The sequence below is a fragment of the Geotrypetes seraphini genome, chromosome 3 (assembly GCF_902459505.1).
Source record: "Geotrypetes seraphini chromosome 3, aGeoSer1.1, whole genome shotgun sequence".
NCBI classification, from domain to species: domain Eukaryota; kingdom Metazoa; phylum Chordata; class Amphibia; order Gymnophiona; family Dermophiidae; genus Geotrypetes; species Geotrypetes seraphini.
Window position 1 is genome coordinate 91,567,752 of NC_047086.1, and position 16,015 is coordinate 91,583,766.

The 16,015-nt window shown below is 41.8% G+C and overlaps 1 protein-coding gene across 2 annotated transcripts in view; it reads left to right on the top strand.

The window, feature by feature from the left end:
- Positions 1 to 2,469: 2,469 nt before the first annotated feature.
- The window catches only part of C3H2orf50 (chromosome 3 C2orf50 homolog), a 29,740-nt gene continuing 16,194 nt past the window's right edge, over positions 2,470 to 16,015 (top strand). The window contains exons 1-2 of one of the 2 annotated variants that reach the window (XM_033939972.1): positions 2,470 to 2,568; positions 14,130 to 14,270. In XM_033939972.1, coding sequence (XP_033795863.1) covers positions 2,510 to 2,568; positions 14,130 to 14,270 — 200 coding nt within the window. In that variant the 5' untranslated portion in view covers positions 2,470 to 2,509. Of the gene's footprint in view, positions 2,569 to 13,754; positions 14,271 to 16,015 lie in introns of those variants that run through there. The other variant, XM_033939971.1, reaches the window with a different exon arrangement.

Below are 16,015 nucleotides of genomic sequence, written 5' to 3' on the forward strand. Positions count from 1 at the left end.
CAGAGGGGGGAGAAGGACGCTGAAAGGACATGGGGAAGACAGGGGGAGAAGGACGCTGAAAGAACATGGGGAAGACGGGGGGAGAAGGATGCTGAAAGGAAATGGAGAAGACGGGGGGGAGAAGGACGCTGAAAGGAAATGGGGAAGAGAAAGTGGGGAGAAGATGCTGAAGGGAAATGGGGAAGAGAGAGTGGGGAGAAGATGCTGAAGGGAAATGGGGAAGAGAGAGTGAGGAGAAGACGCTGGCAGGGAAGAAGACAGAGATGCCAGAATATGGGGGGAGCGGAGGGAAGAAGATGGGTGCCAGACCAATTTGGAAGGGGGGAGAAAGGGAGAGGCACAGTAACAGAGAAAATGGAAGACGCAGAGAGAAGAGAGACAGTGGATGGAAGGAATTGAATGAGAACATGAGGAAAGCAGAAATCAGACAAAAAAGGTAGAAAAAAAATTATATTTCTTTTTCTTTTCTTTTTTTTTTTTTTTTTGCTTTAGGATAAAGTAGTATATTAGTTGTATTGATAAAAATTTATAAACAAAGCCCTGCCAGCTGAACATCTTTCTCCAGTTCAGCAGCCAGAACTTTGATTTATAAGGAAGGAATAAGCTAAATATTGCAGTACTGAGGCTTGTATGGATGCTGCGGGGACGGTGACGGGGCAGTGAATGGGATGGCGGTGAAGGGAACGGTGCAGTGACTGGTACAGATTTTTCCCCGTGCCATTCTCTAGTACTCACGTCAAAAGCTTCCCTCTGACTCAGCTTCCTGTTTCCGCTTTTGACTGAGCACCGCGTTGCCGATCTGAAGTTCTGTTGATGCCAGGGGTAGGAGGCCTGTTGCTGATCTTAAGTGTCATCGCAGGGGGGGGTTTCAGATCTTGTTGCCAAAATCGGAAAGATGGGCCTGTGGTGGATGGAGAGATTGAGAGAAGGGGGCAGATGATGGAAGTTGGGGGAAAGGGGAGAGAGAAGAGGGCAGATGATGGAAGTAGGGAGAAGGGGCAGATGATAGAAGTGGGGAGAGAGAAGAGGGCAGATGATGGTGGAAAAGGATTGAATTAGGGAAATACTGGAGGGGGTGAGGGAAAGAGGTGCCGAACTATAGGTAGACAGTAAAAAAGGAAATTGATGAGAGGGTAGTAAGAACGTAATCTAGATGGATGCAGAAAATAAATTGAAAAGGAAAATGAGGGAAGAAAGGGATTGCAGAAGAGGTGTGGGAGAGGGAAGGAGAGGAGAGAGATGCCAGACCAATGGGGGTGAAAGGAGAGATGGAAGGGGGAGGCATACAGTTTTTGGAAGGGGCATAGAAGGAGAGAAGATGCCATATAGGGAGGGGCAGAGAGACGGCAGACAGTAGACGGAAGGAAGAGAGTAACAAGAAGATGAGGAAAGCAGAAACCAGAGAAGACAAAAGTAGAACAAAAATTTTCTATTTATTTATTGCTTTAGGAGACATGTGTCACTGTTTCTGTGGTGTTGCATTTTATGCAGAGTCCAGCTTCTTGCTGGTTCAATTTAACCTCTATGTATTTCTATTTTATCCCCCCTTTTACAAAACTGTGGAGCGTTTTTTAGCACCAGCCATGGTGGTAGCAGCTCTAATGCTCAGAATTCTATGAGCGTCAGAGCTGTTACCACCGTGGCTAAAATCCACACTACAGTTTTGTAAAAGTGGGAGGGGTTAGTTTGTGATGACATATTCCATACTAGGCGAAGGTGTTTTCTGTGTTCTGTGTGTTCGAAAGTCATGGTTTTCTGTTAGGATTGACAGTGTAGGATTGATCTGTACTAGTCTGGTTTACAATGGGTGTATTGATGTTGTACTGCACACTGCAATATGTAAGATGCTGCCTTTTCCTAGGTACTCATGTGTGATGTGTGGCTTGTTACTAAAATTCATGTTTTTCGTACAGATGGGGGGGTGCCAAAAAATGATGGGCCCCAGGTGTCACTTATGCTAGGTACACCACTGGTGCTGAACACAAGTTTAGGTATTGTTCCAGTTAATCAGAAGTATTTTTCAATCAGAGGAATATTTCCTTTAAACAAAATGCACGTATTCTGAAATACACGGGGACAATTTTTTTCCCCAACCTGTCCCCGTGAGTTTTGTCGCTGTCCCTTTCCCATTCCTGCAAGCTCTGCCTTAACTGCACAAGACACGAACACTTATGATGTTAAAGTGTTTGAGGCTTGTGCAGATAAGGACAGAGCCTGCAGGAATGGGGCAGGGACAGGAAAAGAATTCGCCGGGACGGGACAATGAGTTCCCGCGGGGAAGGGGAAAAATTTGTCCCCGTGTCGTTCTCTCTTCTGAAACTCCTACAGTGCAGTGTACAAATCCAGAGCAGACTGACTTCTCCCTGAATGACAAACAAAACCTAAGGTTGCTATGGCATAAGCTTTGGCGGAGTCACTCTTTAGCTTCTCAAGCCAAGAGGGAAGACATATCAACAGGAGTGTCCAAGATACAGCAGCCACAGCAAGGAAAGAGCTTTTCCTGCCTGCTATGGCTCTGCCATATTCCTACTTTACAAAATCAAACTTTGCATCTCAAAATCAGAAGAGGTGAGTCTAAATATTGAGCACTGGCTACCTTATTTTTCTATGAAAAATGATTATTAGTACTTTGTATATTACATGGCCTCATGCTTATATTACGCCTCATTCCTCTCAAGTCTAGATGAACTATACGCTTTTTTTTCTTACTTTTTGTTTAAAAATGTAAGGCGCATATACATTTGGGGCTCCTTTAATCAAGCCGCGCTAGCGGTTTAACCCGCGCTAAACCGCCGGCTGCGCTAGCTGCTAACGCCTCCCTTGAGCAGGCGTTAGTTTTTAGGCCAGCGCGGGGGTTAACGCGTGATGAAACGTCACGCGCGTTAACCCCGCTAGCGTGGCTTGATAAAAGGAGCCCATGGTTACAATTCTGAGAAAATAATAACCTGTAAAAATCATTACATAAACCTATGTGTTAAGGCAGTATCCGCCTCCTTTACAAAGCCGCCATAGCTTTTTTAGCATCGGCGGTAAGAACCCCGACGCTCATAGAATTCCTATGAGCGTCGGAGGTCTTACTGCCGCAGCCAGCGCTAAAAATGCTAGCGCAGCCTATATTTGATAACTTAGCAGATCTTTTATTAAAGATTAGTATATGTTTTCTGCCACAGGTCCCCCTTTTATTCCTATGATCCCTACCGCAGATAACACGAGTTAATCAGTACGTAACAAAAAATACAATGACTTAGGCTCCTTTAACTAAGCTGCGGTAGCGTTTTTAGCACGCGCTAACCCCCGCGCTCTGCGGAAAAACTAACCCCATCTCTATGGAGGCGTTGGCGTCTAGCACGCGCGGCACTGTAGTGCACGCTAAAACCGCTAGCACAGCTTAGTAAAAGGAGCCCTTAGATTTGCTTGGGGTTTTTTTTTTTTTTTTCCTTCTTGATTGTATTTACATTTATGCAATACTAATGTTTAATACTAACACAGCTGAAAGTAAGAAAGCAAAACAGAGCACATCTGTGCTTATCCACTGCAGAAGGACAATGTAGGAGGTTGGTGGATTGCTGGCACACAAAGGAGGTGGTGATATGCTGAGATTTCAGACAGGATGATGATTGCTTTTGAACACGCTAGCATTGCTGGCAAAGAGCAGCCCTGAATGGTTTGGTCTGGGAGGAAATTTCATTGCCATCCCTGAGACTAGGTCATTCTCACGTCTAACACACTATCACATCATTTATCTGTCTGAGGACTCAGTTAGAAGCAGTGGAATTGGAAAAAAGGGGGAGTCAAGGTAGCATCTGAGTATGAAATGTATGAGAGAGCTTCCTCTTCGGGCATAAGTTCTCCTCTAGCCTGTGTCTATCCTTTGCTATTTCAATGCCCAAAAAGGGAAACAGTTGGCGAGAATGGCCACCCTATAATATTCCACCAAACTGTCCCTGAAGTAGTGGTCCAAACAAATTATATCTACAGTTCTCAAAACCCAAACCTGCTAATAGGATTTTCATGCAGTCATTTAGGGCTCCTTTTATGAAGGCGCATTAGGGCCTTAATGCGCGGAATAGCGTGCGCTAAATTGCCATGCGCACTAGCCGCTACCGCCTCCTTTTGAGCAGGCGGTAGATTTTCGGCTAGCGTGCGCAATAGCGCGTGCTAATCCGGTGCGTGCGCTAAAACGCTTAGCGCACCTTCGTAAAAGGAGCCCTTAGTCTATTGTGGGATAGGAAAAAGCCCCAAATTATCGGCCACAGCTATTCAAGTTTTCTTATTTCCTGGGCCAACTTCAAACCTCCATCATCGGCATAAAAACCTCCCCATCCATCACTTTAAAAAAATAAAGATAAAATAATAATTTTGTTAATTCTGTAATTATTTTTCTCCCCCCCCAAAAAAAAGTTTTTATCAATGTCTTTCACTAAATCTTGACCAAAAGAACAGCATTAATTCATTATCCATGTGCAGCAAACTATTTTTTAAAATCCAGTTATCTTCTACTGTATTTTACTCTTATTTTTTCAATATGTTCTTTCGTGGCCTTAATCATACACTATATTAAACTTTATCTCCTCTATATTTACATTCTTTTAAAGTGTATGTTGCCAAAAAAACCCTTTTCTTAAAAGTGGAAACTTTAGTGTTGCTGCTATTAAAAGTATTTTCTCTGCTTCTTGTGATACTCCAATGTGGTCTGCGTTTCGCAGCAACACTACCACTGTGTCAGGGAATTACCATCAACGTTTCTTATTCTGTAATCATAACAGTAGATATTTCAACTTCTCATTAAGATTTCCAAACATCCCACTTCTGTCAACCCTTCTTTTTAAATATATTACCAATAGAACAACATTCACAGCTTCTGAACAGAACGATTCAAAATGGCACTGACGCACTTTATAGATACTGGCAGGGGAACCAGCCAAAGAATGACTGCCACGTAACACATAAATTCATCCGTTCACAAAAGTTCTCCAATTAGAAAAAATGTTGCCATTCAGCGTTTAATATTTAAACCCATCAGTTCTATTGTTTTCAATTTATTAAATCCATCATGGTTCTTTCTGTGCAAGAAAATTTTTATAATCCCCTCCTGTTCTCTCATGGAATACCCTATCTAATGATAATTATTATAACAATAGAGAGCTATTGCTTCAGCAGGGTCCATGCTCTAAAGATGTTGATGAATTTGTGTGTGCTGACGTTTGCATGTAATAGCTTCCAAATTTCCAGAATTTTGAGGAAGCATCGGCAGATCTTGGAAACAGAGGGTGTGTTCCAAGGAAAAAAATGTTGTGAAAATCCTTTTGGAGAAGGAATTTTATGTCCATCTATACTACCTACTGTAGACCTATCTAGGGTAATTGCAGTGAATAGACATAGGACTTATGGATCCTGTCAAATGTGTGAATTGATGGACACAACAGATGTTTTTGTAAACCCAGGAGATAAGAGAAGTTATAAACTGAAACATGAGTGATACTAGCTGTAAAACTGAGGGGGTTATATGCCCTTATAACAAGATTTATATTGGACAAACATCAAGAAGATTAAGGGCTCCTTTTACTAAGCTGCGGTAGCGTTTTTAGAGCGCACTGCAAATTAGCACGCTCTAACCCCCATGCTATGCCGAAAAACTAACGCCAGCTCTATGGAGGCGTTAGCGTCTAGCGTGCACAGCATTGTAGCGCACGCTAAAACCACTAGCGCAGCCTAGTAAAAGGATCCTTAAATGTAAGATTGACTGTAGATAGAAGTAACTTAGCCGGGCAGCATATGGGACCTTCTTTGGCAAATCATTGTAGTTGATTTCAACATAATTTTATGGGCTGGAGAGTTATGATTTTAGATAGGGTATTCCGTGGGAGAAAGGGAGGGGATTATAAAAAATTTCTTGCACAGAAAGAGCAAGCGGCAGAGAGAACACTTTTGATAGCAGCAGCGCTTTTAAGGTAAGATTTTTGGGGGGAACATACACTTTAAAAGAACATAAAAATAAAAGAGATAAAGTTTAACATAGTGTATGATTAAGGCCAAGAAAGAATATATTGAAAAAATAAGAGTTAAAAAGAGTAGAAGAATCATAGTTCGCTGCACGTGGATAATGAATTAATGCGGTCAAAATTTAGTGAAAGACTTTGATAAAATATTTTTTTGAAAAATAATTAAAGAATGAATGAAATTAAAAGGTAAAAATATAATAATAATTATTTATTTAAGTGGTAGAGGGTGAGTTTTCTATGCCAATGATGGAGGTTTGAAGTTGGCCCAGCTAATAAGAAAGCTTGGATAGTTGTGAGATGCCCTATAATATTGCCACAACTGGGGGAAATTCATGCCCCCTTCAGCTCTACATAATCTGTGTAGACTTAATTCTCAGCCTTTTCCCATTCGAAATAAACTTTCTAAGCACTTTATCCCATTGATGAAATTTACTGTTAGGGATTGATAGAGGCAATTGGGTAGATAAGAAAAGAAATTAAATCTGGGGAGAACCATCATTTTAAAAGCTATCCTACCCCCTAAGTAAGCATAAGTTTCCACTGGGAATCCAAGGATTCTCAAAAGCTTGTATATAAATCCTGTATGTTTGCTGACAAACGCATTCCAAGGTATTGGAAACTTGAAGTATTAACTTAGAATGGAAAGGAACCCAACAAATCTGCAAGGAAGGTATTAAACAGAAATGATTTGTATCTTTATTAACTTTATAACCTGAATATTGGTCAAAGTAATCCAACTCCTCCAAGAGAGAACATAACAATGTTTTGGATCTTTGATAAAGAACAAAGTATTATCTGCAGGTAAAAGAACTTTCTGGTCTACTTTACCAGCCTGTGTTGATGTAATCGTAGGACTCTGACGGGTGAGCTACGCTAGGGTTTCTATTGCTAACATAAACAATAAAGGTAACATAAAACAACCCTGTCAATCCCCTCTGCCTAACTGGCAAGGAGTTGATATATCCCCTTTCACCAAGGTTTGACTCAGAGCGGTGTGATAACCTCCCAATACTACTTTCTCCATAGCTCTGAATAAAAAGCTCCATTCTGTTCTATCAAATGCCTTTTCAGCATCAATAACAATGCACAAAGCCATAATTTTATCCCTTTGAATTTTATCAATTAAGCCCCCAGTGCCCTACCCTTAAACTCAGTTTGATCCCAGTATACTATTTTAGGCAGCGAGATGCAAAGATTTTTGCAAACATTTTCATATCGGTGTTGAGGAGACCAATGGGTCTGTAACTAACATAGCTAGAGGGATCCTTAACAGGTTTGGGGAGAACTATACCTGTGCTTCATACATACTTTTGGGTAAAGGAGTGCCGTATAACACCCCATTACACAGATGGGTTAGAAAATGTGTGACATGATCAACCATTCCTTTATACTGTAGAATTCTACAGGATATCCATCTCCTCCTGCAGGCTTTCTGTATATCTCTATTAAACCAATGAGAATCCTGTTGTGAGATACATGAGAGGTTTATCCCAGCAAAATAGGTATCTATAGCCTCTGTGGAGAAGGATTGCTCAGAAGTGTAAAGGGATTTATAAAATTTCCCAAACTCTGCTGCTATATCCTCATTGATGACCAAAGTTTGACCTCTAGGCCCTTTCAGGTGTTTCACCCACCTAGAATCCCTTTGGGTTTTTTTCAGGATCTGGGCTAATAGTTTGTCCGGTTTATTATCATGTTCCATAACTGATATTCCAAGCACTGTATCTCCAACAGCTTTAGGGAATGCTGTTTTTCTCCTGATTTTTAATAAATATCTGAATTTCTGCCACTTTTATGAAGGGCTTGTAAGACCTCTACAGTATCTCCTGGCTTTTCACTGCTGCTCTGTGCTTTAACCATTTTTGGGATTGCAGCATTTGGACTAGAGAGTTGTGCGGGGGCAGAAATCCCATCCGTCCCCACCTGACCCCTCCATCCCCACCCATCCCTGCCCATCCCCACGAGGAATCCCATCCGTCCCTGTGAGGAATCCCCTCTGTCCCCGCCTGTCCCCTCATAAAAGTTACCTAAAAACTCTTGTCTTGAAGCCCCCTTCTTATAGGTCCACAGTTCCTTTCTATGCTTCAGTCTCCAGGCTAAGGTCTGGAAATATTCACACATCCATGCTATCATAAGGGAAGACTATGTTATCATGCCTTGCGTAGAATACCATACTGTATTGATTTTTGTATCCCACGGATGTCATGCATCTTGATAGCACAACAACTTTTAACAGCATGCCCACAGAGGCATACCAGGCTTGGGTCTTAATTCATGGTGCACCCATTCAATCTCATATGGAGAAGAAGCATTTGACTCAGGGCAACAAGCAAGAAGGAGCTGATGTACAAAAGTAATCAGGAAATTACCCTCTTGGGTCATGCTAGTATTCTATAATGTAATCTGGACATTCAAAGGCTGTATTAGAATACACTCCTACCATGTGTCCTCATTGGAGGTGCCCAGCTATTGTATTAACCCCCGTAGTGACTTAATTTAGGGACCATGATTGGCAGGGTTCTGGAAGGAATCCAGGTGTACTCATTCTGAATTTAACCAGAGGCTCAAAGAAACAGGAGAAACTGTCCAGGGGAAAAAAGGGATCGTGATTAATTTGGTTCACTTAAGTTGTCAACTGAATTAGCAGCACTTAGTGGTGCTGTTTTCAGGTGTAAAATGATCTTTTTTTAAACCCTGCAAACAACAAGCTGAGCTTACACTGAAACAATTACTCCAGGTCCCAAAAAGGACAAAACCCTAATTTTGCAACAGGGTTTTGGAATTCAAAATTACAAATGTGTCAAGGTACAGCGCTATAACATCAGTTAAGCATTTAAAACCCAATCTTCCTTTTTAACATTTTCTTCTTTCATTAAACTTATCTCACTTGTAAATTAAGTCAATGTGAGCCAAGCACATGAGATAACTTGTTGCTGAGTAAACATTTAAAAAATAATTAATTTAATATCTGTGTTTTACAAAGTTGTTCAAAGATTATTGTCCAAATTGCAGTAGATCACTGCAGTGCTTATGTTATGGCAGTAATTTTATATTATACTGTATTGCTATTCTATATACTTAGGCCTGGTTTACATTTTTTCTGTATGTTCTGCTGCCACCTGCTGATCTTTTCAGAAAAATGCACCAACATCATAAGAACATAAGTAATGCTTCTGCTGGGTCAGACCAGAGGTCCATCATGCCCAGCAGTCCGCTCACGCAGCAGCCCATCAGGTCCAGGACCTGTATAGTAATCCTCTATCTATACCCTTCTATCCTCTTTTCCTTCAGGAAATCATCCAATCCCTTCTTGAACCCCAAAACCGTACTCTGTAGCTGTACCTCAGGTTTCTGTTTCCTACGTGCATGACTTTACATTTCTCTACATTAAACTTAATCTGCCATCTCGTCGTCCACTCCCCTAGTTTGTTCAGGTCCCTTTGTAAATCTTTGCAGTCTTCTATAGTCCTAGCCCCATTAAATAGTTTGGTGTCATCTGCGAATTTTATTACTTCACACTTTGTCCCTGTTTCTAGATCATTTATAAATACATTGAATAGCAGTGGTCCAAGCACCGAGCCCTGCAGAACACCACTCGTGACCCTCCTCCAGTCCGAGTAGTGGCCCTTCACTCCTACCCTCTGCTTCCTACCTGCCAACCAATTCTTGATCCATCTGTGTACATCTCCTTCCATCCCATGGTTCTTCAGTTTCCGAAGTCTAAGTATACAATGTTTATGGGGTCCCCTTTGTCCATCCGTTTGTCAATTCCTTCAAAGAAGTGCAATAAGTTTGTCAGGCACAATCTTCCCTTGTAGAAGCCATGTCGGCTTGTTATCAAAATTTTATTCCTTTCTAGATGCTCCTCGATGCTATCTTTTATCAGTGCTTCCACCATTTTCCCCGGAACTGATGGGCATAACATTGGTTATCTTCCAATCCTCCGGGATCACGTCTGATTTCAGGATAGCACCTTCTGGTGTAGGAATTTCAATCTTGTTCTCTGATTACATTTTATAAATGTTATAAAGGTAGATATGGTCTGATGCTGCCTTGCCATATTTTAACACAGGGGTAGAGGCCTCTGTTTTTGAAATCTGGGTGTGGAGCAGTGCCATATTTTTGCTATCATACCTTGCAGTCTTCAGTGAGCTGGTTTGATGAAGAACAGCATCTACAGCAGATCTCATATACCTTGAGAAAGTCCTTGCTTGTTGGAAAGGATGTGGTGAAAGAGGTACATTCTATCATATGTGGTGGGAGTGTCAAAGGGTCCAGAAGTTTTGGGAGCAAGTTTTTGAGTTGTAAGCAGATTAATTCAGACTCCACTTAAGCTGAATGCTGAAAGGGCATTGTTGGGAGTAAGAATAGAAGGTTTAACACTTTCTCAATCTAAACTTTTGGACTTGGCATTTATAGCTGCTAGATTGACACTAGCTCAGCAATGGTGTATGCTAAAATACCTACTTTAAGAGATATGAGGGAACGTTTAGGAATAGTGTGTGAAAAATATAGACTTTTGGCCCTTTTAACTAACCAATGGGCAAAATTTTATGATATATGGGAGAGTTATATTGAATTGGAAAAAGAAGCTCTATGAAAGAATTATCCTACCCTTATGGTTCTGGAAGCCAGGTCTCCTGGGAGGGGGTGGGTGAGCGAGGTAGGGAATGGGATTGTTTTAATTATAGTATAGATAAGATGTATTATTCTTATTAGTTTATTAAGCTTATGAATTATATTTAGTGTTAATTGTGTGCTATATTGAGATTATTGTATTAAAATTATTAAATAATTTAAAAAATAAAAAGTGAAAGTCCTTGCTTTCAGACAAAGGTTTCTTTCTAAGCCCATGATATTACCTTAAAGGGTGAGGTTTCTGAAGTAAACACTGCCTGTCTGGATCTTCTACCTTCTTGGTTGTGGGAGGAAAGTCAAAAAGTATGGGCATTATGGATAACACGTGTGTCTTTGTGTGCAGATATATGGGGTTTCTTGTGTTATAATATATTCTAGATTGCCTTCTGACTTTGGGTTCAGATATTTGTCAATTCTGATACATCAAGCATAAGCTGACATCAGTCTCGCTGTTCTGTTTTGTGTATGAGGTTGTATATATCTTTTTATTTACCTGCCTGGATCATGAGCCAACTGCATCCATATACATGTGGGCTTGTAGATCACTATAATAGCAATTAATGTCCATGGTTCATGTGCAAAAGACAGACTTTTTCAATCATGGAATCTACTTGAGGAGAAGGCTACATTTCTTCAGCATATGTTATCTCTTCTGGGTCAAGTTGTGAATGTGAACTGGCATGCTCTGATACATAAAGTAAGATGGGATAGTCACTAGTGTTCAGAGCAGGATCCTCTGAGGTTATATGGCTGGTCTGGCTCCTTCACCTTCCTAATCTGTGTCTGATCCAAGGACCTTGGCTTGGGCCTTAAGAGCAGCTGCCTTCTTTTTCTGGTGCTGCAATTCCAGATTAAAATCCAGTTCAGCTTCTTTATTTGCCATTTTTAGAGTACCCTTGTGGCACCTATTCTATTATTATTAGGGTTTATTAATCACCTTTATGAAGCGAAATGAGCAGCATTGGGATTAAACCCACACCCTCAGGGTGCTGAGGCAACAGTTCTTACCACTAGGTTACAAAGGAAGGTGCCTACTTTCCTTTACCTAATACTAGCATGACAAGGTATATATGCACCTATGTAGTTAGACATGAGCACATAGCCCAGCCATAGAACTCATGTATGTACTGATACCTAAATGCCAGAGATATGTGTTTGTGTTGTATTGTGTAGTGTAATGCGCTATACAAGTGCATCAGAATCAAACACATTAAGGCCCAGATTTTATAAATGGTGCCTGAAGTTAGGCACCTAGATCGGTGCACCAAGCCAATTTAGATGCCTAACTTAGGGCTCCTTTTATCAAGCAATGGTAGAGCCTTTCACCAGTTACCAGTGAGGTAAATGCTCTGACTCTCATAGGAATTGAATGAGTGTCAGAGCATTTACCTTGCCAGCCCATGATAAAAGGATCTACCGCTGCTTGATAGAAGGAGTCCTTAATTTTTTAATTAGCCTAATCAATGCCATTAATGAGCAATAACAAGCAAATTATTTGGCAAAAATTAAGATTAATTAGGTGGTAGGCACCTAGCTCGGTAGGCGTCTACAGCTTTTGGGTAGGTGCCTAGCCCAAGGGTCCACCTTAGGGTTAGCGCCCAAGAAAAGGATCTGGGTATCATTGTGGACAATGCGATGAAACCTTTTGCCCAATGTGTGGCGGCGGCCAAAAAAGCAAACAGGATGCTAGGAATTATTTTAAAAGGGATAGTTAACAGGACTAAGAATATTATAATGCCCCTGTATCGCTCCATGGTGTGACCTCATCTGGAGTATTGCGTTCAATTCTGGTCTCCTTATCTCAAGAAAGATATAGTGGCTCTAGAAAAGGTTCAAAGAAGAGCAACCAAGATGGTCAAGGGGATGTAACTCCTCTCGTATGAGGAAAGACTAAAACGGTTAGGGCTCTTCAGCTTGGAAAAGAGACGGCTGAGGGGAGATATGATTGAAGTCTACAAAATCCTGAGTGGAGTAGAACAGGTACAAGTGGATCGATTTTTCACTCCGTCAAAAATTACAAAGACTAGGAAACACTCAATGAACTTACAGGGAAATACTTTTTAAAATTAATAGGAGGAAATTTTTTTTTCACTCAGAGAATAGTTAACCTCTGGAACGCGTTGCCAGGGGATGTGGTAAGAGCGGATAGCGTAGCTGGTTTTAAGAAAGGTTTGAACAAATTCCTGGAAGAAAAGTCCATAGTCTGTTATTGAGAATGACATGGGGGAAGCCACTGCTTGCCCTGGATTAGTAGCATGGAATGTTGCTATTCTTTGGGTTTTGGCCAGGTACTAGTGAGAACGGGCTACTGGGCTTGATGGATCATTTGTCTGACCCAGTAAGACTGTTCTTATGTTACCAGAAAGTGGGCATGGTTAATGGTAGATCTTGGCCATGTTTGCGTTTAGGTGCCTAAATTGGACTTAGACACCAGTATTTAGGCTAAGAAAACCCTGGCATATATAGAGTGCGCCTAACTTTTGACACCTACAAAAGACTATTTTACAGACAATGCATTTGTTCATTAAGGCCCCCTTTTACCAAGTCGCGTTAAGGATTTTATCATCAGTCCCTGCAGTAAAAAGCTTCAATGCTCACAAAAATACTTTGAGCGGCGGAGCTTTTACTACAGCGGCCGGTGATAAAAAACCCCTAGCGTGGCTTAAATAAAGGGGCCCAAGTTCATTATTTGTTCTTCTGTTATTTACTAGGATGATGGAAATTTTGTCTCTGAGGCTATTGGCATCATTCTATTAAGAATTTTTATTGTTTTCTTGTTATGTATATTTATATGGAAACCATCTAGATATAAATTAAATAAATAAGTATTGCTTATATAGTTAATTTCATGTATTTTTCAATATTACAGTTTGTATATACAGAATCTTCCCTGTACTGTAGGACATACAAGGTAAATGATACATGAATAAGTACGAATATTCTTTTGCTCTTGTATATTCCCCTTTCCTTCCTTGTGGCTGTAAGCCTCTCTTTCTTCCTGGTTGTAAATATTCAGGCACCCCGGGGGAGACAGCAGCAGCAAGTCTGGTTTCCATTGGAGACAGTAAACACATTAAGAAAATGTTGCTCTGCTGGTGTTTTGTTGAAATCGGTTAAGAATGAAAACATATCCAAGCATGACTGCAAGCTCATTATTATCTGGCATGGTTTCTCAGGAATACAGATGCAATCTTAAAATATTATAGAAGTTTTACAATAGTCATTTTTCTCCATTGCGCACTGGGTGTGCACATCACTGATGAAATTGAACACCTTTAATTTTGCATAACTCCTTCATTTGTCGTAGAACTGTGGGTTCTGGAAAAGCTCTTGAAGTCCTAGGGAGCAAAGGGAAAGCAAAGCTTTGGAGAAGTGTACAATGGAGAGCAGTCCAGCCTCTTTCCAGACAATCATTTCTGCAGGACACCAGCTGCTGCAGCCAGACACTCCTCCCTTCAAGCTGGACTCAGTCTCCTCTTCTTATTTCAGCCTAGCATATGGGAGAGCATCCCAGCCCAGGACTGCAGCCCAGAGAGTACAGGAGAAGAAAGGAAATGATGATGACATTGTCCAACAGGATCGCATATGGAGGGAGTTCATAGAGACTGAGAAGAGGTGCAACAAGCACTGGTAAGTTTCTTTCCCCATCGATCTGTTAATGACATGTGTATTCTTATCTGTTCCCTCAGCCAGAGTTTGAGTTGCAAAACTAAATATCAACCCCTAGGCTTTCAACTAAATTTTTTCCTAAATCTAGCCTAGCAAAATTAAGCTGAAGAGATTTGGGACGCCTATTTGTGAGACTGATTAGGTGATTAAACTGAACACAGTAACAGATGGCAGATAAGGACCAACATGGTGCATCTAGTCTGCCCAGCACGGTGGCTAGAGTCATAGCTGTTGCTTTGTTCAGAATTTGCAGGTTGCCTACTTCTATGCCTTTATTTAGAATTCTAACCACTGCTTTAATGCTGAATAGTAATGACCAGCTATGTCATAAGCATGCCCCAGCAACACCTGCCAAAGCATTTTTTAACCTGAGCATTAGTATGGTCTTCAAAAGTCAGGCATCGGTCCAGGATGACTCCAAGGAGGAGGGGCAGGATTGTGGCAGAGGGAACATGCTACAGAGGCCGATGGTAGCCTACTAGGATCGCTACAGTCAACCAGCGATCCTCTGCAGGCTGCTTTGAAGGTGAGACCAGGAAGCCAGAAGATGCTAGAAAGCAGGGGGAAAACATGCAGGCTGTTGGGGCTGGCCCTGGTGTAGAAGTACACAGAGAGGGGGAAGGAGGGGTCCAAAGAGATGTGCTTATGCTGGACTGAGGGTGGGAGGAAGGGAAGAAATAATGGGTCTAAAAACAGAGGAGAGGAAGAGAGATTGTGGACAATGGGATGGAGAGAGGGAAGGAACATAAAGTGAGAAAAGTTGGACACAAGGGATGGTGTGGAGGGGGGATAGAGATACTGGATAGGAGGGTAGTTGGGAAGAGAAAGGGAGAGATGGTGGACCCTGGGGTGGTGGGGAAAGATGCTGGATGAAAGGGTAGTTGAGAAAAGGAGAGATGGGTCTGGGGATGGTTGGGTCCATCGCTGCCGCTGCGGGGATGAAAAAAGAAAAGAAGCCAGACTTCCGGGGGAGGGAAGGGAAGGGAAACGGAAGGGGAGGACAGAGATAGAAGTTGGATGGTTAGCATGGAGAAAGAAGGAAACGACAAATGGGCAGGAGACCCTGGCAAGCGAGTTATCAGAAGACAACCAGAGCCTGGGACCAACATGATTTGAATAATGACCAGACAACAAAAGGTAGTAAAAATAATTTTATTTTCTGTTTTGTGATTACAATGTGTCAGATATGAAATGTGTTTCCTGCCAGAGCTGGTGTTAGACACATTGACGAAATGGGTTGGGAGCTGGCTTGGAGGTAGGCTCCAAAGGGTGGTGGTGAACGGCACCCCCTCCGAAATGACGGAGGTGATTAGTGGAGTACCACAGGGCTCAGTCTTGGGCCCAATCCTATTCAACATCTTTATAAGAGACTTGGCAGAAGGGCTTCGAGGTAAAATAACATTATTCGCCGATGACGCCAAACTGAGTAATGTAGTGGGCAAATGCACAACAGAAGATTCAATGCCCGACAACATGATGCACGACCTACTCCTACTGGAGCGATGGTCTAGGACACAGGTGTCAAAGTCGGTCCTCGAGGGCCAGAATCCAGTCGGGTTTTCAGGATTTCCCCAATGAATCTGCATGAGATCTATTTGCATGCACTGCTTTCAATGCATATTCATTGGGGAAATCCAGAAAACCCGACTGGATTCCGGCCCTCGAGGAGGGACTTTGACACCCCTGGTCTAGGACATGGCAACTTA